The sequence below is a fragment of the Panthera leo genome, chromosome D2 (genome assembly GCF_018350215.1).
Source record: "Panthera leo isolate Ple1 chromosome D2, P.leo_Ple1_pat1.1, whole genome shotgun sequence".
NCBI lineage: Eukaryota > Metazoa > Chordata > Mammalia > Carnivora > Felidae > Panthera > Panthera leo.
Genome location: NC_056689.1, coordinates 12,269,540 through 12,292,475, shown reverse-complemented (window position 1 = coordinate 12,292,475; position 22,936 = coordinate 12,269,540). Strand labels below are relative to the sequence as shown.

Below are 22,936 nucleotides of genomic sequence, written 5' to 3'. Positions count from 1 at the left end.
TGACAATTTTTTTTCCTAAATAAATTATCATGTCATCTGCAAACAGACAGTTTTATTTCTTCCTTCCCAATCAGTATATTTTAATTTCCTTTTCTTGTCTTATTGCATTAGCTAAAACTTCCAATATGATGTTGACAAGGAGTGTTGAGAAGGGACATCCTTATCTTGTGCTGATCTTAGCAGCAAAACTTACAGTTTCTCACCATTAAGTATTGTTTTTTATACGTGTTCTTTATCAAGAATTCTGCTGTACTTGAATAAAATAGTTGATAGATGTAGATTATGGCCACTTGATTAATGGTGCTGTTGAATTCAACTATGTCCTTACTGGTTTTCTACTGGATCTGCCCATCTCTGACAGAGGATGTGGAATTCTCCAACTGTAATAATGAATTCATCTACTTCTCCTTATACTCTAGCTGTTTTTTTGCCTCATGCATTGTTAGACACATACACATTAAGAGTTGTTAAGTCTTCCTGGAAAATTGATCCCTTTATTATTATGTAATTCTCTCTGATAAATTTCTTTGCTCTGGAGTCTACTCTGTCAGAAATTAATACAGCTACTTCTGCATTCTTTTTATTAGTGTTAACATGGTATATTATCTCTCCATTCCATTACTTTTAATCTATGTATGTTTCTTTATGTTTAAAATAAGTTTCCGGTTAGAAACTTATTTTATATATATTTATATATTTTTATTTATATCTTTATTTATATTTTATTTTATATATGTTTATATATATGTTAGACAACATATAGTTGAATCTTGTTTTTTGATCCACTCTGACAGTCTCTTTTAGTTGGTGTATTTAGACCATTAACTTTAAAGTGATTATTTGATATCGTTGTACTTTTAAAAAAAATTTTTTAATGTTTATTTTTGAGAGGTGGGGGAGGGGCAGAGAGAGAGGGAGACAAATAATCTGAAGCAGGCTCCAGGTTCTGAGCTATCAGCACAGAGCCCAACACAGGGCTTGAACCCACGAACTGTGAGATCATGACCTGAGCTGAAGTTGGATGTTTAACCCACTGAGCCACCCAGGTGCCCTGATATTTTTGTGCTAATATCTCCTGTATTTGTCACTATTTTCCATTTGTTGCCTTTCTTCTTTGTTCCTGTTTTTATCTTCCTCTGCCTTTTGTAGTTTTAATTGAACATTTTATGTGATTACATTTTCTCTTTCTTCTTAGCATAGCAATTATATTACTTTTTCTGAAAACTTTTTTTAGTGGCTGTCCTAGAGTTTGCAATATTATAACTAATACAAGCCACTTACTTTCAAATAGTGCAGATAAGTATCTTATAATAATAAAGTAATCCTAATTCCTTCCACACATCCTTGTATCATTGCTGTCACTCATTTCACTTATACAACAAGCATACATAAACCCGTATGTGTACATAAGCATATATAATTGAATACATTGTTGCTCTTGTTATTTTGAACAACTTGTTATTAGTTAGATCAATTAAAAATAAGAAAAATAAGTTTTTATTTTACCTTCACATATTGCTTGCCTGATGTTCTTCCTTTTTTTATGTGGATCTGAGTTTTTGATCTATATTATTTTTTCTCTAAAGAACTTCTTTTAATATTTCTTGTAAGGCAGGTCTACTGGTAATAAATTTCCTTAATTTTTGTTTACTTGAGAAAATCTTTACTTCTCTTTCAATTTTGAAGAATAAGTGTGCAGGGCGCAGAATTCTAGGTTACATACTGCACTCCACTGTCTTCTTTATTTCGCTGTTTTTTTGTTTTTTTTAAGTAGGCTCCATGCCCAACATGAGGCTCGAATTCATGACCCTGAGATCAAGAGTCACATGCTCTACTGGTTGAGCCAGCCAGGCGTCCTCCACTATCTTCTTGCTTGCATAGTTTCTGAGCAAAAGTTGGATGCAATTCTTAATTTTATTCCTCTACAGATAAGGTGTTTTTATTCTCTGACTTATTTTTTCTTTGTCATTGCTTTTCTGAAGTTTGAATATAATATGTTTAGGTATACTTTTTGTTCGTTTTGTTTTGGTATTTGTTTTTGGCATTTATCCTGCTTGGTGTTCTCTGAGATTCCTGGATCTGTGGGGTGGTATCTGACATTAATGTAGGAATTTTCTCAGTTATGATCACTTCATATATTTCTTTTGTTCCTTTTTCTCTTTCTTCTCCTTCTGATATTCCATTACATGTGTGTTAAAACTTTTTCAGCTATTTTTTGGTTCCTGAATATTTTGTTTTAGGGTTTCTTTCTTTCTTTCTTTCTTTCTTTCTTTCTTTCTTTTTCTGTCTTCTTTCCCTTTTCCATTTTGGAATTTTCTACTGACTTATCTTGAAACTCTGAGTTTTTCTCCTCAGCCAAATTCCATCTGCTAATGAGCCAATCAAAAGCATTCTTCATTTCTGTTAGTGGTTTGGTGTTTCGTGTTTTGTTTTGGTTTTTTTTAATTTCTAGCATTTAAAAAGTTTTTTTCAGAGAATTTACATCTCCTTGATTAAATTGTCAACGTGTTCTTGCGTGCCGTCTACTTTATCCATTAGAGCCCACAACATATTCATCATAGTTTTCAGTTTTCTGGTTGATCATTCCCAAATCCTTGCCCTATCTGAGGTGAGGCTGGTTCTCCTACTTGTTCTCTTTCTTCAGACTGTGTTGTTTGCCTTGTTAGTATGCTATGTCATTTTTTTCTTGATAGCCAGACATGAGGGACTAGGTAAACGGGACTGCAGTCCATAGGCCTTCAGTACATGCCCTTCAGTAATGTGGTGGTGAGTGTGGGGGAGAGGAAGCACTCTGCAGTCCTGTTATTTGCTGTCGGTCTTTCAGTAACTCTGTGCCTCTGGACTGCCAACTTCACAAATGCTTCTCAGTCCGCTCTCCCCCCTAGAAGAGACAAAATTGCTAGAGAGGGTTGGAGTTGGGTATTTCCTTTCCCCACGTGGAGGGTTAGAGCCAGCTGAAATTGGAGATTTCCTTCCTCCGAGTTGGCTAGGCTGTGATAAAACCCCCATAGTTTAGGCTCTGGAGGGCTTGTTCAGAATAGATTTCTATGAGTATTTCAAAATGATTCCTTTTCTCCTCTTGGTGCTGATATTCACGGTGAGAACCTGGTCAAACTCCTGGAGGTAAACTTCGTAAACGTGTGTGGTTGCCCCTGGAGTTTTTATTTCTCAGAAGTCCACGCTGAGCCTTCAGTAATTCATCGATTACAGTTCTCGTTTTCCTGTCTTGGTACTAGTTCCGCTGAAGGTCTCTGCTGTTGGTTTCTGTTCTGGTGGATTGTAATCCTCTGTACTTGATTCCCCCAGATACGAAAGCAGTGGACCCCACTGTGACCCCACTTCTCTGATGGATCCAAGGAGGGCTGTTGACTTTGCAGTTGGTTGAGCTTTTTACTTGTTGTCAGGGAGGAGTGATGACTTTCAGGCTGCATGCTGGCCATTATAAAGTTTTCAGTATTTGAAAGCAAAATAATGATTTTATTGTTGTATCAGTATACCTTTGTGACCCATCATTCGTGTATCCTAAATCAACCACTCTACTATCATTGCACATTTAGGTACTACTACTTTTCCTTTATTTCTTAGTTATACTTCAGCTAAAGTGACTATTTTTGTGCACTTAAAATTCTTCTTCTCTAGATTATTTTCTTCTTATACCCAAATTCACATCCATAATTCTCAATCCCATACTCTGTTGAGAACATGACTAGGGCACCTGAGTGGCTCAGTTGGTTAAGCATCCAGCTCTTGGTTTCAGCTTGGCTTATGGTCTCCCAGTTCATGGGTTCAAGCTCCACATCAGGCTCTGTGCTGACAGTCAGAGCCTGCTGGGGATTCTCTCTCTCCTTCTCTCTTTGCCCCTTCCCCCCTCACTCTCTGTCGAAATAAATACATTTTATTAAAAGAAGAAAAAAGCTTTAAAAAAAACCATGACTTTAGTATTCATAATTGGTTGGATCGTTTGGCTGGGGGAGGAGGTGGGGGAGGAAAGGGATGAGGATTAGACCTCTTTCCATACCTTCAAGTCTTCACCCTGACTGCAATGGAAAATGTCGGAGTATCATAAGAAGTTGCCCGTCAAAACAGATAAAGTGACAATCCCTCCTCTCAACAAAAGGAATAAGGAGTCCTAAAGCTGAGAGAGCTTTTATCAAAATACTGGTGATGGGCGTTTCCAAAATGCAAGTTTTTTTTTTAATGTTTTTATTTTGGGGGGCGTGCAGAGGATCTGAAGCGGGCTGTGTACTGAGAGCAGAGAGTCCAACGTGGGGCTTGACCTCACCAACCGTGAGATCACGACCCGAGCCAAAGTTGGACGCTTACCCGACTGAGCCACCCAGGCGCCCCTAAAATGCAAGTGCTTAATGATCACGAAAGAAAGATCAACGGAATTCTGTTAACCTATAAGAAATGATATTCCTCAATGTGCAGCTTAGACCTCCCCTTCTGTCTCAACTGAATTAAACTGACCTCCATGCCAGTTGCACCAACTGTAACTTAACTGATAAGAAAAGTACAAGCGTCTTCCACAGAAACCGCAATGTTCCAGATGTTGGTTTGAGATTGTTCACGCACACGTCCTGTGTACTTGTGCTTGCCTTTGGTGCCCTCTGGCTATCTCCTGGTGCACTCCCTTGCTCCTCTTCATTATTTCCTCTCTTCCTAGTGCTCCCGTGTTCCCCAGAGAAAACCTGATTGGATAAAAATAATTGTTCATGGCATGAAACTATTTGCATTAAAACTTTTTTTTTTTAACATTTATTCATTTTTGAGAGTGAGGGAGACAGAGCGTGAGTGGGGGAGGGGCAGAGAGAGTGGGAGACACACAATCTGAAGCAGGCTCCAGGCTCTGAGCTGTCAGCATGGAGCCTGACAGGATTCGAACCCACGGACCGTGAGATCATGACTTCAGCGGAAGTCGGATGCTTAACCGACTGAGCCACCCGGGCGTCCCTGCGTCTTAAAAGAGATCAAAATAGTGTGACACAAAGGAATGAAATGCTAATGGTGTAATCTCAGATAGGAAATGTCTCAAATGATTTCAAATATGCTAACCACCACTTAGTCTGTAAAATAGATTTAAAAAATCAATGGTTACTTTCATATTCATTTCACAGTCTGCAATGTCGAACAATTCAAAGTCTGGAAAAGGAGGAGAATGACGGATAGTTTTTCAAGTGACTGAATCTTTGCAAACAGATCAGTCCGGGAGACAATGTTTATGGGGGGGTGAGGCAAGTCAAGACTGATTTTGTTAAGCAGACACCTTTATAAAATTATTTCCAAATTTTCTATATAAAATTTTTTAAATAATATATACATAAATAAATATTTACATATAAAGTTAGAACACTACCAAAAAAGCTGAAGCCTCTGTAAGCATTAATCTCTTCCAGCCCTGGTCCTTTCCCTGTTGCCCAGAGATAGCCCTTATTAGACACTGTTATGAGTTTGGCAAGTATCCATCCTTAAAAAAAAACAACAAAATGAAACAGCTTTATTGAGGTATAATTATCATACAGCCAACTACACATATCTAAACTGTTCAGTTGGATAACTTTTGACATATGTATACATTTATGAAGTCTTTACCCCAAGCTCTATGTGGTGAACCTATCCACCTCTCAAGTTTACTCATTTCTCTTTGTGATCATTCTTCCCTCCCCATCCTCAATCACAGGCACCCAAAGATCAGCTTTCTATCACTAGAGATGAGTTTGCGTTTCAATAGGTTTATATACATGGAGTCATACATTAAGTACTCCTCCTTTTTTCTGGCCTCTCTCACTCAGGATAACTATTTTGAGATTCATCCATGTTGTTAGTGATAATAGTTCGTTCCTTTTTTTTTTTTAAGTTTATTTATTTTGAAAGAGAGACAGAAAGAGTGGGGGGGAGGGGCAGAGAGAGGAGAGAGAGAGAATCCCAAGCAGGCTCTGCACTGACAGTGCACAGAGCCCCCACATGGGGCTTGATCTCAACCGGTGAGATCATGACCTGGGCTGAAACCAAGAGCAGGATGCTTGACCAACTGAGCCACCCAGATGCCCCAGTTCATTCCTTTTATTACCGAGTAGGCTTCCATGCTAAAGGTATACCTCAGTATTTTTACCCATTCGCCCATTGATGGACATCTGGGCTGTTTCCAATTTGGAGTTATTACAAATAAAGTTGCACTGAACTGTGCACCAGTCTTTGGACATGAGATTTTAAAAAACGTGGGTAAAGATGTAGAATAGCAAGATCATGTTGTAGGTATACATTTACATTTTTAAGAAACCGCCAAGTGGTTTTCCAAACAGGTTGTACTCCTTAACACTGCAACCACCAGGGCATGGGAATCCCAGCTCCTCCATATCCTTGCCAACATCTGGTATGGTCAGTCTCTTAGTTTAGCCATCCTAACACGTGTCAAGTAGTATCTCATTACGGTTTTAATTAGAATTCCCTAAAGTACTAGTGATGTGAGTATCTATCCTTGTGTTTATTTGCCAACTTCTGTGGCCAAATGATTCTTTGAATGTTTTATACATTTTCCATTGGGTTGTTTGTTTCCTTATGTTGAGGGTTCTTTTCACGTTTTGGCAAAAAGTCCTTCGTCGAACACATGTTTTACAAATATTCTCTCCCAGCAGTGGCTGCCCTTTCCATTATTCTAAGTTTCTTTAGAAAAGGAAAAGTTTTAAAATTTGATGAAGTCCAATATTTACATTTCTAATAGGTATGTGTTTTTGGTGTTGTACCTAAGAAATCTTTGCTTAGCCCAAAGCCACAAAAATTTCTCCTCTGTTTTCTTCTAGATGTCTTATAGTTTTAGGTTTTATATTCATGCACAAATCTTTTAAATATGTTTTAATTGCTCTGGAGTGAATGAGTAAGGGTGGAATGGCTGGACCATATAGTAGGTATACATTTAATTTGTATTTATTTTGAGAGAGAGAGAAAGAGTACACAGGAGGTCAGAGAAAAAGAGGGAGAGAGAGAGAATCTCAATCAGGCTCTGCACTGTCACAAAGGCAGTGGGGCTTGAACTCATAAACCATAAGATCATGACCTGAGCCGAAATCAAGAGTCGGTCACTTAACCAGCTGAAACACCCAGGTGCCCCCCCCCGACTTTTTTTTTTTTTTTTTTTTTTTTTTTTTTTTTAGAGAGAGAGAGAGCACATGAGCAGGGAGAGGGGCAGAGGAAGAGAGAGAGAGAGAGAAAGAAAATCTTAAGCAGGCTCCACCGTCAGCATGGATTCTGATGCGGGGCTCGATCCCACCACCCTGGGATCGTGAGCTGAACTGAAATCGAAAGAGTCAGACACGCAACTGACTGAGCCACCCAGGTGCTCCTACATGTAATTTTTTAAGAAACTGCCACGCTGTATTATTTCTGACTTCATCTTATCTCCTTTATTGGCTTATTAGCTAGCCATAAGTCTCATTCGTGTTATTTTGGTGATTGTATACATCTTTAACATATCACAGTATAGCTTTAAATGATATTTTAATAATTCCTGCATTAGAGCCTTAAAAGTGTGTACTTCCATTTCTCTCCTTCCTGCTTTTGAGTCAATTTTACCTTCACATACATTATAAACTCTGCATACATTGTCACTATTTTGCTTTAAATCTATTAGCTTTCAAATACACTGACCCCTTTAGTACAGGTCTGCCAGAGATGAACTCTTTCAACTTCTACATGTCTGAAAAAAAAAAAGCTTCACCTTCATTTTTGAAATACATTTCTACTGGGTGTACAATTCTATGTCCTTTAAACATACTGATCCACTGTCTCCTGGCTTGCATGGTTTCTGATAAGAAATCTGTTGTTATTCTTAGTTTGGTCGCTCTGTCATGTATCTTTTTTTCCTGTGGCCACTTTAAGACTTAGTCTTTGTCTATGGCTTTGAGCAAATGTGGGGCTTGGTGAAGTTGTTTTCATGTTTCTGGTGCTGGGTGTTCACTGAGCATTTTTGGATCTGTGCGTTTAAGGTTTTCATCTAATTTGGAAACCTTTCAGCCATTCTTTCTGCAAACAATTTTTGGTCCCCCACCATCTTTCCATTTCAGGGATTTCATTTACATGTATTTTACATGTATATTAGGTGACTTGAAGTTGTCCCACAGTTATTTTCATTTTTATAAAATTACTTTTTCTCCCCGAGGTTCATTTTCTTTTTTTTTTTTTTTTTTATGTTTATTTGAGAGAGAGAGAGAGAGAGAGACCGCATGAGCAGGGGAGGGGCAGAGAGAGGGAAGCAGAATCCAAAGCAGGCTCTAGGCTCTGAGCTGTTAGCACAGAGCCTGACGCGGGGTTCAACCCCATGGACCGCAAGATCATGACCTGAGCCAAAGTCAGACAGAGCCACCCAGGTGCCCCATCCCTGAGGTTCATTTTCAGTGCTTTCAATTGCGGTGTCTTAAAGCCACTAATCTTTTCTTTTGCAATGTCTTAGCTGCTGCTAATCCCATCTAGTCTTCTTTTTTTTTTTTTTTTTAACCTCAAGTATTATGGTTTTAATCTCTGAAAGTTTTACTTTGGGTTTTTTAATAGTTTCCGTGTCTCTACATAGCTTGTTGAACCTATGGAATACAGGTATAATAAAAGTTTTAATGTTCTCCGTTAATTCTGGGGTTTTTTTTGAAAATTCTTTTTTTAACTTTTTTAAAATATTTATTTATTTTTGAGAGACAGAGAGAGAGAGACAGAGTATGAGCAGGAGAGGGGCAGAGAGAGAGGGAGACACAGAATTCAAAGCAGCCTGCAGGCTCCAAGCTGTCAGCACAGAGCCTGATGCCCAAACTCACAAACCGTGAGATCATGACCTGAGCTGAAGTCAGACGCTCAATCGACTGAGCCACCCAGGCACCCCTACTATTCTCCATTAATTCTAACATTTGTGTCAGGTCTGGGTTAGTTTTAATTACCTAATTTTTCTCCTCATTATTAGCCTACATTGTCCTACTTCTTGCAAGCCTAGTATCTTTATATCCCAGACACTGTGCATTTACCTTGTTGGGTACTGGATATTTTTGTACTTTTATATTTTGTATTTGTATTTATTGAGTTTTTCAGGATGCAGCTAAGTTACTTGAAAAGAGTTTGATCCTTTTGGGTCTTTTAAGATTTGTTAGGTGGGACTGGGGCAGTGCCTGATCAGTCCAGGGGTAATTACTTACCGGTACCGAGGCAAGACTCTTCTGTGTAATCTACCAAATTCCCATGAAATGCAAGGTATTTGCAGTCTGGTTGGACTGGTAAGCACTATTCATGGCTCTGAGTGAGCCCCGGGTACTGTTCCCTCTGATCTTCTACTACAGTCCCTCTCATCATCCTCCCCAACTGTGGGTCATTTCCAACATGAACGCATCTATCAGTAAATGGTATGCTGAGTAGTCAAGAGGGACATCCCATGGATCTCTGAGGACCTTTCTGCGAAGTCTCTACAGCTTCCTGTCCTGTGACTTCTAGCCACAGTTCTTCACATCAGGGAGTCCATAAGACTCTGCCTCGATCCCTTTCTCTGCGCCACACCCTGGAAATTCTCTCAAGGCGTTAAGCTGGGGCAAGCACAGGAATCACCTCGCTTATATCCTGGCTCTTAGGGATCACTGGCCTTTTTTGTCTGATGTGTAGTGCCTTAAAAACTGTTCTTTCATATATTTTATTTGGGTTTTTTGCTGTTCTTGTTTCAGACAAGAGGGTAGATCTAGTTCCGGTTACTCTGCTTTGGTTGCAAGGTAAAGTTGGTACGTATCCATTTTTTAAAAATTAGAATGTAGTTATAGAAAACATATGGATTGGTTTGTGTCTACCCCTGATATCACTTTGCAACTTGTTTTTTCATTTAAAATGTTTTCCTAGCTTACTTTTGGTACCTTCTGTAAAATATTGCATTGCATGATTATATTATATATTTATTCATCCCCCTATTGATTGACATTTAGAGTGTTTCTAATATTTGCTATGGCAAAAACACTGCATCCAGCATTCTTATGCCTGCCTCCGTGTAGCACATGCAAATATTCCTTTAGAGAAATTTTGGGTCAATGTTAGCGAATTTAGCAATTTTAGGTCAAATCGCTCTCCAATGTGACCATATAAATTAACATTCCTACAGTGTATGAAAACCTGTTTCTTCAGTCTTGCCAGTATTTGATATTGGCAAGATTTTAAGTTTTTGCCCTTCTGCTAGCTTCTTATTGCTTGAGTTTGCATTTCTTTTATTTTTACAAGGTTGAATATCTTATATTTTTATTGACCATTTTTGTTTCTTCTGGGGATTTTCTACCTAGTGTTTGTCCAACCTTATGCTGAATTATTGTTAACATATTTTAATTTATTTAAATAAATTCTTAAAACTTTGGACTGATTTTTTATATATATAAGTTATATATTATATACTATTCTATTTTATAATTAGAAATACAAATATCTTATTTTATATTTTAACCTAAATTTTATTTATATTTTATTATATTTAATTAATTTTTATATTTTATAATTATAAGTTTTATAAGTTACAAAATAGAATATCATATATGTAATTAATTTCTCTAAGTTTACCCCTGTTTTATAATTTTCTATTGTCTTATGGTGCAGAATTTGAATTTTTATCCAGTTAGGTTTATCAGATTTTTCTTTCATGTCTGTTGATTTTTTTACCTTAAGAAAGCTTTTCCTGTTACTAAAGTTATTAAAACATTCTCTCTCATAGTTTCTCTTACTAATTTTAATGTTAAATAATTCACAGTTAGATATTTAATCTATTTGAAGCTTACTTTTATGTATAAGGTATGGTAGGGATATAAATCGCATTGTTCATCTAAATAGCAAAATATCCCCATACTATTTTTGAACTATCTTCTCAACATTTAAATGTTTCAATCATACAGCAAATTCCCCAAAGATACAAGAATCTGTGCTTCATTTTTTTCTGCTCCCGTTAATCCTTTTTTATACCAATACTCACTGTTTTAATTACTGTTACTTTACAATACCTTGCTATCTCATAGGGCAAATACCACCTTTTTGTTATTCTTTTTCAAAATTATCTTGAATTTACCCTTCCATATAAATTTACAACCAGTTTCATGTTCGAAGAAAATCTTATTAGTTTGATTGGGTTTCATTAACTGCGTAGATTAATTAGGGAACCATGAGTATCTTTACAATATTGAGGCTTCCTATCAATTAACCTGGTATAGTTCTCTATCTACTCAGCTTTGTAGTTCTTGCGATTTTTAAAGATAGTTTTATTGAATTTATCGCCAGTAACTTTATAGCTTTATTTGCTGTTTTAATGGGATCTTTTCCACCATTTCCATATTGCTGATCTATAGGAAAGCTGGTGGTGTTCCGTACGTTGAGCTTTTTCTCTCCTCCAAGCTAAATTCACCTATTAGTTCTAATAGTTCCTCATCTGACTCACTTGTATCTAAGTCCACCTTCTTGTCTTAGCTCGGAATACACTCTAGAGGCATCTACATGGCTCGGTTGGTTAAGAGTCTGACTCTCGATTTCAGCTTAGCTCATGATCTCGCCGTTCATGAGATCGAGCCCCGCACTGGGCTCTGTGTGGACAGTGAGGAGTCTGCTTGGGATTCTCTCTCTCTCCCTCTCTCTCTGCCCCTGTCCCACTCGTGTGCTCTCTCTCTCTCTCTCAAAATAAATAAACATTTTTTATAAAAAAGAATACACTCTAAATGACAAGTTTTAAAATAATTTATTAAATGATGGATGATTTTGTAGATTCCCAAGTCAGCAACTTGAGCCCGTGTTCCACATTCTGAGGGTACACAGCACAGGAAACTAAACTCTCAGTTGCCAACTACACAACTTTTAGTTGGTCGCCGATAACACCAGGTTTTCTTCTCATCTGCCCTTTTCTCCTAACAGCAGAAATGGAACAAAATCTCTAGCTGACTTCAGTTAGTTGGGTGTCAGGTTTTGATCCATAAAGTTCATCTCTTTGATCAGATTTTCTCTTAATATCTGGAGCAAGAAATAAATTGCTATTATATATATTCACTAAGAAAGCAGCCGAACATGCTGAGGATGATGGCACCCAAGGTCAAGGTACCAGCACACACTTGTGAGTGGTGAGAGCGCAAGGCTGTAGTCAGGTTCCAGGATAAAGTGCTCATTAGACAGCCATACTTTTTCTCCCATCTCCTTACCTCTCCGTACCTCCCGCTCCCTATCCATGGCACTCAAAGTGTTTTTAGCAAGACCCACACTGAGAATCACCCACTGTTCCATTCTCTTTGTGGAAAACCAAACACAGCACAAAAATGGTGGTTTTCTGGCTCATGCGTCGTAATGGGTAAATGATTCAAAGTAAGCTGGTAGAAGTCGGCGAGAGAGATTTACTCTCCTGTACATAGAACGGCTTTTGTCCAAGTAGGTAGAAGAAACTTTAAGAACCATTCATGCTTAAGTATATGCACCAGAGTGCTGTGCCCCTGTCAAATAGGGCTCACATCAACAAAAATGATAATATTTTCCTTACATAAGTTTTCTAGTCCCTCTGGCAACATTTTGGAATACATCATTTGTAAGGAACATCTGCAAACGCATAAAGCAATCACTTCATGGGAGACAACGAATGCTTAAAAAGGCAACAAAAGAACATTTACAATTTTTAGATGTGAGTTTCAGATGTGAGTTTCCCTCACTTTTGGACAAGGATGCAAATTCAACTCTGTAATAAATTACAGTGCACTGTGAAGATTAAACGCACTCTTGGATTGAGTTCGCGCCTTCCTCCATCCTATCCTACACACAGCTGCCACACTAATCCTCCAAAAACACCAATTTTCATATGCTGCTTTTCAAAACTAGCTTCCTGGCTTCCTGTTGCACGAAAAATAGTCTCAAATGCTTTCGTCTGGCATTCAAGGCTCTCTGTGATGTGCACCCTGGCAAACATTTCACACACAAGCATGTGGTGTGGTGGGAAGAAATGATCTCCGGCTAGTTATTTAGAGACCCCACTGGCCCCACGGCCCCACTGACCCGGCAAAGGTCCCATGCGCCTCCTAGACTCATTGGCTTACTCAGTAATGGTCTGAAAGGCTATTACTGGGTCACATGCCCAAACCCTAGAGTCGGGAGTCGGGGTGATGTTGCCACTGCCTAATCACATGGACTGAAAGTGGGAATGGCGGTTTTCCAGAAGAAAACTGGGGCATTATCATGAGCAGTCAGGTGGTAAAACAGCTGAGATCCCCTACAAGTGCCTTAACACACTGGACAAAATTCAAGGAGACAAGCAAACGTATTAACTCTCATTAGGCCTCTTGCATCACACACAATTCCACAGGGTTTTATCACACAGATGCAGCTGAGGGAGGCACTGTCTCATTCTGGAATGTGAGGAGTCTCCTATTGCCCCAAATCCATGCACTTCCATTATAGCTGCTTGAAAAAAACCTTTTTTCATGTTTATTTATTTTGAGAGAGAGCACAAGCAGGAGAGGCGCGGACAGAGAGGGAGAGATATTTCAAACAGACTCCACACTGTCAGTGTGGAGCCCCACATGGAACTTGAACCCGTGAGCTGGAAGATCATGACCTGAGGCGAAATCCAGAGTCAGACACTTAACCAACTGAGCCACCCAGGCGCCCCCATTACAGCCACTTTTATATAGATGAGACCCTGTCTGGGAGCACAATTTGCTGGGTTCATTGTATACAATGTACATACCCTCAATAATAACTTTTTATCTCAGGTTGCACAAATTTAAGTAACACTTAGCCACAATGGTGTAAAATGAACAAAAACAACATATTCTGTGACGAATCAAATAAAATATATTTTGAGTTAATGCTTTCTCTCTTTAAAGATAACATTTCTGATAACTGTCATCGGTTCGTGAAAAGACACAAGACCAACAGTTTGTGTGTGTGTGTGTGTGTGTGTGTGTATGTTTTTCTCTACTTAAGGCCAGATTGTCTTGAATAAAGGTCTCAAAGTTTGCCTGAAGGCTTTCAAGGCAAATTGTCAGGTTGAGGGTGGTCACCACCCAGCCAGATGGCTTGCATACATCTTCAGTGCCTTTCTTCTACACATGCTCTCTTCCTGGTTTAAACCTTCATGATCCCAGTTCTATAGTGAAACAGTATTTGCAAGTCTCTCTTGACCATAAACTCCTAAAAGTTGGGGACTTCTCACTTTGGTTTCCCGAGGGCTTGGCATTTTGTTTGGCGTTGGGGCAGGGGGAATGGGCAATTCAAAAAGTATGTTATTTGATGCTATGACTCAATCCATCCATCTATGCTATGCACAAACACTACGACAAATTTCTTATAACAAATAGGAACTTCTTGCAATAAACTAAATTCCAAGGAAAGAATGAAAACAGGAAGGTAGCTGGTTTATTTGTACCTACTATGTGAGAGGCACTGGTTTAGTTTTTTTTTGTTTGTTTTTAATGTTTACTCATTTTTGAGAGAGCATGAGCAGGGGAGGGGCACAGAGAGGGGGACAGAGGATCCGAAGTGGGCTCTATGCTGACAGCAACCAGCCCAATGGGGGCTCGAACTCATGAACCATGAGATCATGACCTGAGCTGAAGTTGGATGCTTAACTGACTGAGCCACCCAGGCGCCCCTGGTTTAGGTATCTTTATAGACACATTATTCCATTGAAGTTTCACAGTCCTATAAATTCTTACACTCAAGAGTTTGCATTGCTTGCCAGAGTAACCCAAACTCCCAGTGACAGGGGCATGAGTCATATCCAGCATGCCTGACTCCTTGATTACCAAGTCCACCATCCCCATTTACCATGATTCTGAGATTCATGAGTATGTAGGGGCTATCAGGAAATGTAAAAAAATGTCCATTTTAAAGAGTGCTTTTTAAAATTTTTTTAATGTTTATTTATTTTTGAGAGAGCAGGGGAGGGGCAGAGAGAGGAGTCACAGAATCTGAAGCAGCTTCCAGGCTCTGTGCTGCCAGCACAGAACCCGACACAGGGCTCAAACTCACGAACCATGAGATCATGGCCTGAGCTGAAGTCAGCTGAAACAAGCTGAGTCATGGCCTGAGCTGAGTGTTTTACACTCTTTAGAAGCAATAGAAGCAAAAGCCGAATGACATAATGTGAGAGCAAATAGCTTGTATGGGAATCTGTGGGAATGATGGTGGATGAGAATTGTTTTTAAATTAGTTCTTTTGTAAATTGCAAAAAAAAAAGTTCTCGTTTGTAGTGCACACTTTATAGTTCACAAAGCACATGGGAACAGTGAAGATAATGATGGGTTATGGTTGCAATTCATAGAAAAGGAGGTACAAGGAAATTGAATGAAAGGAGATAATAATTTACGTCCATAATCAATCCTTAAAAAAAATTTAATCTGAAAGTACATTTCTGCCACCTATCTTCTATTCGGTATAATAAAGAATGAGAGTGATACAGAGATGAATTCTAGTTCAGGGTTTTGAAAGGCCAACCAGCTTTAGGGCAGTGCTCGAGCTTACAGTGTTAACAAGATAGCACAATTTGATATGTGGTTCCTGCCAACCAACTTTAGAAATAATTCCATGTTCGTGAGAAGTCTGCAAGAACCACAAACCAAACCTCAAAATAGATTCGAAGAAAAAATACTCTTAGAAAAAATTTCCCTTCCTATCAGAAGCAGACCAGAAGGAAGCTTACGCTCCCACTTACAAGTTCCCCAGAAAGCTTTATCTAGAAGGCTGTTACTTTCTTCAGACACACAGCCGGTCACTCTTTTCTGAGGCTCTTGCCTCTTCCATGGCCTCTTCCAGAGACTAAGACACCAATCTGGAGAGCGCCATGGGCCTCCGGACCACTAAACAGATGAGGAGAAGCACAAAACAAGCCTCTGGTCACCACGAGGGTATGTAGGTATTTGCTGCTTTTCTGCGTTTCTCAAAGCTGAGCTTTGGGCTGGAGGCGGCTCCTTTAATGATCAATTGCTGACACTGCGTGCTAACAGCGATTATGTTGTCTCTTACATACGTCTTTCCATCCTCACCTGCCCAGGCCGATGTGGATTCTTTAAAAACCCTTAGGAGAGTCCTGTTACATTTAAATTGCCTATAACGTTTGTGTAATAGACTTATGACTGACGATAGGTTTAATTAAAATACAACTGTCTTTGGGAAGCCTGGGTGGCTCAGTGGGTTAAGCGCCGGACGACTGCAGCTCGGGTGGGTCCTGATCTCGCGGTTCCCGAGTTCCAGCCCCGCGGAACTCAGAGCCTGGAGCCTGCTTCAGAGTCCGTGTCTCCCTCGCTCTCTGCCCCTCCCCCGCTCATGGTCTCTCGGAAAGTGAATAAACATTGGAAAAATTTTTTAAAAATACAACTATCTCTAATGTATTCTTGGTAAACGACGCCAGTCTGTGCTCCCGTAAGTAACTGGCGCATGTTCCCCTTTAAATTAGACCTTAGTGGTTTTCTTGTAAGAACCGATTCCGCATTTCCGAGAGAACCCCGGCTATTTTTCTAGAACGGCTGTACGGGTGTGGATCAGGCGCTCTCTCGTTTCCCTCCCTTTGTGCAGCATCTATCCTGGAGGCCACGTAATAGCTATCTGCCAAAGAAAACTCCGAATCGCGGTTGTCAGCGTGTGCCACCATGCAGCGGCATTCGCTGCCCAAAGACCGGGAGACTTTAGACAGCAGATCGCGGGGCCTGCGGTGGGAGAGCTGCGTGCCGGCCCCGGCGTGATTAGGGGGCCAGCACGGCGACCCGCGACTGCAGCCGGGATTTAAGGCCACTGATTCCTTCGCAGCCAGGCTGGGACGGCGCTCGAGGGGCCGCCAGGTCGGGAGCCTGGGCGCGCGGCAGGAAGGACGCCCGCTGCGGGCGCTGCCCGAACTGGCGACGCTCCGGGCACGCGGGCGCCCCTCCCCGCGCCCCGGCCCCGGCCCGCGCCTGCCGAGGGAGGGAGGCGGCCGCGCCGAGAAGGGGCTTTGCTAATTGCCGAAGCAGGAAGTGAGCACGCGGAGGACGTTGCGGAGAGTCTGGGAGGAGGTGGAGGAGGAGGAGGAGGAGGGGCGCGCAGAGCCGCGGTGGTGAGCTCCGGGAGCGTCGGCACGGCAGGACCTGCCATCCCTGCCCTCCCGCTCTCCAACCCCGTCCCCGAGGCCGCGCAGCCCCCTTGGGCGCTCGTCTGCCCCACCCCGCCCCATGGCTTTCCCGGACGACCCTCTGCGCGCAGGTAAAGTGACACCGCGCCCTCACCTGGAGCGGGAACCGCGGCCCGCGAGCTCGCCAGGCTCCCGCAGCTACCGTGGGGCCGAGCCTCCCGCGACCCCCGGGGCTTCCCGGGACGACCTTGGACGGGGCGCCGCACCCCGGTCCGCGCGGGGTCGGGCCGGGGACCGCGGCGGCGCCCGGGGCCCCGAGGGCGCGGTGCGAGGTCCCCCCCGCGAGCGGCTGCCGATCCCCGCGGGTCTCGCCGGCCTCCTGCGCGCCCGCCGCCCCCACCCTTCGGCACCCCCACGCGTGCCTGGGACGCGCCTTCCCTCTCCCCGCGCTGTGGCCCCCGCCGCTTTTGTTCTGGACTCGGGATCCCAGTTGAAACAAGTCTCTCAAGCCTCTCTGGCAGGAAAGAGCGCAAGGAGTGGATTTCATTCTTTCCTCCCCGGCCCTTCCTTTCTCCCCACTCACAGGCCTTCTCATTTCTCCTTTTCTCTCCTCTTTTTCACTTTCATTAAATGCTTTTGTTCTGTATGTACGTTGGCCCTCAGAGCCGTTGCATGAACTGGTATCCAGGAAACCGAGAGGCTGATCCCACCTGTGGGATCCCACCTGTAGAGGCCTTTAATTAGAATGGTCTCTAGTTCTGTCCTTATGTTAAAATACTGTGTGTACCCAGGCCAGAATCTCGATTTTTCTTTCATCTCTTACTTGATTTAAGGGCCTCCTCAGACTTCACCTTCCAGGATTTCTGCCCTTGCTCTCCCATCCTCTTGGGAGGAATGAATGAATGATCGAGCTACTCCCCGGGGCGCGCTGCGGATTTCTCTCCTTTGCTGAGGTTGGAAAGGCTGCGGAGAAAACCACATATACAGAACTGCCTGTAACTGCGTAGATAAACGTGTTTCCTATTTTCTGGCCTGGGCTTGGGCAGGGACAGAGCAACATTCCATCATTAATCTGTGGTTTGAGCAGTTAGGAGGAGACAAAGTATCTGGAGGTGAGTCAGAAGACAGCTACATTGGCATCATGGTGTGCTAAGTTTGGGAGAGTTTCCTGAAGATTTTGAAGCAAGGTCTAAATTCTTCTTCAAGTGGGGAATGGTAAATAGGTTTTCCAGGGAAATGGGAGATAAATCAGTTGTCTGGATCTCCTTTCCCTCCCCCCATACCCACTGTTTGGGAAAAAACAGAAAGGGCAGCCACCCCCACTCACCTCCACATCCACGTCTTCCAAGAACCCGATGGACAGACAAGTGCCAAGAGGTGTGAGGCCCGATTTTACCAACAGTCGTCTCAGATCTCATTACATGATAGTGGCGAAGGGGCTTCAAAAAGATTGGGGGGGAGGGGGTACGGGGATCCATGGAATGGGGACAAGTGTAAAATCTGCTTGGGCCCCCCAAATTAGTGGCACCGGAGAAGACAAGGCCCAGGAACTGCCCCTTAATAGTGATACAGTGTGTAAAAAGCCTCAGTGAGTCATGGTGTGAAGAGGCCACCAGGGCAACCAACGTGGTCTTAGCGGACCACACTAGCACTACAGGATCTAGAATTCCTGTCGTGGTGTTCTTGGTCTGCCTGGCCCAGCCAAAATGGAACAAAGGACTTGGAAATCCCAGCACATGAGGCGTGACCAGAGGGGATGATGATAGGAGGGTGTCCTTCAAAAGAAACTGGTCTCCTGAACTTTAAGAGGTAGAACCCACATCTGTACGTGAGATCTTTCTGGCTTCCCACAGAGTAGGGAGAGGCCTCCTAAGGTCGAGGTCTCCTTGTCACTCGCAAAGATATAGAAGAACCTATTCAGACATTCGAAAGATGTCCCCATGTCCGTTCCCACTCTGGGAGTCTATCAGTAAGAGGAGGGTTCCTCCATCTAAAAAAAGATCGAAAATGACTTTCCCTTTCTCATTTAATGTCTATAACCTCCAGCGCATACCCGCCCACCCCTTCTATTTCTGCAGTGAAGCCACAGATGGTGCCAATGTGTGGAACTCATTAAAGGGAGTCTTCCCTTCTGCATCCCTGACCGAGCTCCCATGCTCTCTCCTGACTTCCTGCACTCAGCGCTCACCTGCCGTGTTCATACCTACGCTTGCCTTTTACCCGCCGCTTCACCAAAAGGTGGCCAGAGACCTAACAGATCCTGCACTTGTCTACTTAAGAAACCTGCATGGACTTTTCTAACAGATGCTCAGTCCTTCAGAGGTTTTCATTCTCTCTACGTCCGTCTCTACCTACCCCTGCCGTCCCTGCCCCTTCGCAGACATTGTTCTCATTGTCCGGAAGGCCCTCTTCACCGCCCCTCCACCCCCACTCCTGTCTGTCCCCAACTAGACAGTAAGCTGTTGGACAGAGCTCACGTCTGTCACGGTATTCGGTGGTGTGGTTTCCGAGTGGTGGTGGGGATCCGGAACCAAAGGACACGAAGGAATTCTTGAGACATCTTTGGTGCAAAAAAAAAAAAAAAAAAAAAGGTGATCTTATTAAAGCACAGGGACAGGACCCGTGGGGCAGGAATCGATGCCCCGATAGTGAGGAGTGGCTGATTACATACTTGGGAGCTGGGGAGGTAAAGGCAAGAGGAAGTCTCCAACAGCATTTTCGTATGCTAAAGAAGACACAGATCCTGGAGGCCTGGCTGTCTTTGTGCTAAGGTGGTTTTCCCTTCCAGCAAAGCCTCAACATCAAGACAGTAGGGAGGTCCTGGAGAATTGTTACGCTCGATAATTGTCAATGGGCTGCAGGTTATAAGGCCATTTAATTTTGTCTACCATTTGTTTCTGCCTCTGTTTCCCACACCACTCAGCGGTTTGTAAGCCTTGGTTAAATACTTACTGCCTCACTGAATGAATGGAAGTATACAGTTTAACCACATATGCTTCAAACTGTGGGCAGTAAAAGCTTTTCTTGTTTTGAGATTTTAGAAACTTCTTCATCCAGTTAGATATGTCAACTGAGTTTACCTTGTAAAGATAAAAAAGATGTTTGTGTCTTCACGTGCAAATAACAAAGGTATATATATATTATCATAGCAGGTTATGAGCTTGGTGTGAGGAAACAACGTTTTGCACTAAGAAAATCTACAAGACTGTTGGGGTCACACGGAAGAAAAACAGTCATGCAGGTTCTAGTAAGGCTGTCTCACTCTATCTCTGCCACTAATAAAAATCGAACACGGATTTTTATCTGTGTCGGAGGTGAGTCCAGTCTGGCTCACGTTCATACAGACTTCAAGCCAGAAGCAAAGAAAGAGGCTTTGAAACCTTGGGTTGAGGAGGTGGGGGTGAATCACTGCGATGAGCTAACTGCCGAAGGGCCACCAGCTCATGGGCGCATGTCCTTCCTTTGTTCTGGGGTCCCTGTTTGCACTGTGCAGTGAGGCTGCTGGTGGGGCAGCAGCTCAGGACAGCCCTGGGTGGCCCCTCGTCTCTCACTGCCCCTTCCAGCACCCCCCCCCCCCATGAGTTTAGGTGGGTCCCAGGTAGCAGTGGGGATGGAAACCGGGACAGGAGAGCCAACCGCTTCAAGGAGCACAGGTCTTTGACCAGCCAGACCAGCTAGCCCTTCTTCAGATGCACCAGAGAGCCGTGGCAAGCTGGAGTTCTCCTTTCTCCTTTTCTTCTTCTTTTTTAAGTTTATTTATTTTGAGAGAAAGAGCATGCTGCAGCAGGAGAGGGGCAGACAGAGAGGGAGAGACAGAATCCCAAGCAGCCTCTGTGCTGTCAGCACAGAGCCTGATGTGGGGCTCGAACCCGTGAACCCTGAGATCGTGACCTGAGCTGAAGAACTCAAGAGTTGGATGCCACCATCTGAACCACCTAGGCACCCCCTGGGTGTGCACTTTCTGGACCCCTGGTCCTTCTTCCGCTTGTTCAGCACCTGATGTGAGGTCTGCAGACGGCAGGGAAGAAGAGAAAATGAACAGTGTGCCAGCGCCACCAGAGCACTGCCTCCCTGAGACCTTGTGTCCCGAGTATGGTTAGGGCTCTAGGACTTCTTCATAACCAGGAATGAAAACAGCCGTCGGTCAACAGAAAAGCGATCGTACGCACAAAATCCTAATAACAGAGGAAAAATAAGTTCGCTCTGAAACTGCAAGTTCGAAACTTGTCTTGAGTTCTTCACTCGAAAGCACACAAGGCCTCTCACGGCTCCTGGTTCCCTGGGAAAGCCAGGGCGCTCCGGCATGCTTCCCTCTTTGTTCGCTCTGAAAGAACATCCTTAGAGGAGGTCTTTGGATTTCCCTTGAAAGACTGTTTCTAGGAACGGGTGGCGCCCGTGTTCCGTGGCTAATGAAGGGAGGTGTTGGAGCGGAACCATACGGCTGTTGGGTGGCTCACCAGGGTGTGTGTTGCAAAATAGGGGACGGTTGCTTCTGGAGAGGCCGTGGGCTGCGGTCCACGGTTCTAAGGATGCGATTTGGGTCATTGAGCGGATGAGGAGTCAGGAGGAGATTTGGGACTTAGAGCTGGTGCCGGAATGCATAGTACTTTGGGGGGATGCTTGGTGCCTGTATTTTGCACGTGGGAGGGATGTGAATTGGGGGGCCAGAGAGTAAACTATGATGGGTTGAGCTGCGTTCCTCCAGAAACATTGTTGTCATTCTAATCTCCAGTACCTCAGAATGTGAACTTATTTCGAAATAGAGGCTTTACAGATGTAATCTAGTTAAAATGAGGTCATTAGAGTAGGTCCTAATCTAACATCCTTGTTAAAAGGGAAAATCTGGACACTGAGATTCCCCCCAGGGGAGCATGTCAGGTAGTCAGTGCATGAACTTCTAGAAAGTAGTGGAAATTAGGCAGATTAAAAAAAATTTTTTTTTCAATGTTTGTTTATTTTTGAGAGAGAGACAGAGAGACAGAGCGTTGAGTGGGGGAGGGGCAGAGGGAGAGGGAGACAGAATCCAAAGCAGGCTCCAGGCTCTGAGCTCTCAGCACAGAGCCCAATGCGGGGCTTGAACGCATGAACCATGAGATCATGACCTGAGCCGAAGTCAGACACTTAACTGACTGAGCGACCCAGGCGCCCCAAAATAGGCAGATTTTGAAGTCACAAAGTCCCAGGTCCAGATTCTGGCTCTTGTATTACCCTGTGACTTTAGGCACACAGTTATGTAAAAAGGGAGGCACCAGAACCTTCCTCGGGGTTCCTGCGAGGATACACTGAGCCTGGGGGTAACCCCTGCAGCACGGGCTGGGCACCAGGTAAGCGGGAGCTCTAATGGGAATTTCAGAGGAAGGTGCTGACCGCGGCTTCCTATATCATTCAGTGACTTTAGCCTGAAGATGCTCTTTGGCCGATGGGGCCACTGCTTCTCACCGCTCACGGACCTTTAAAGCTGGAAGGACACGTGGAGGCTCTGTTCACCCCTGACTATTACAGATTAGGAACCTGAGGCCCAGAGAAAGAAGAAACGATCTAGCAGCCTGCCTAGCTTGCTCTCCCCTGATGTCTCCGAGAGCCGGGCCAGGTATCCTCCAGGGCCACGCTGCATCAGGTCACCACGGGCTTCTCTCGTGCCTTTTGAGAACTCTCCAGAAGACGCTCATATAAATTAAGCATCAGTGCCATCAGCGAGATGGTCAGTTCCCAGGTAACTTGGGGTGATGTGTATCTTCTTGCCTGGAGACATTGATCCTGGAGTCGAGGTGGCTTTGGGAGGAAAGCACTGCCAGAGAGAGCAGGGCTTCGGCTGGGAGCTAGGGGAAGTCCCAGCCTGAGCTCATGTGGTCCCCCTTTCTGTTTTGGCTCCTCCCGTGC

The 22,936-nt window shown here is 43.3% G+C and overlaps 1 protein-coding gene across 7 annotated transcripts in view; it reads left to right on the top strand.

Moving 5' to 3' along the window:
* Window positions 1-22,936, top strand: part of EDARADD (EDAR associated death domain) — a 115,222-nt gene that overhangs the window by 8,188 nt on the left and 84,098 nt on the right. The window contains exons 2-3 of one of the 7 annotated variants that reach the window (XM_042908347.1): window positions 9,687-9,740; window positions 22,446-22,769. Coding sequence is in view for 4 of the 7 variants with exons in the window: in XM_042908344.1 (XP_042764278.1) it covers window positions 15,797-15,860 (64 nt within the window). In the remaining 3 variants the exon portion in view is untranslated. Of the gene's footprint in view, window positions 1-9,686; window positions 9,741-15,638; window positions 15,861-17,030; window positions 17,188-22,445; window positions 22,770-22,936 lie in introns of those variants that run through there. The other 6 variants (XM_042908346.1, XM_042908348.1, XM_042908344.1 and 3 more) reach the window with 6 other exon arrangements.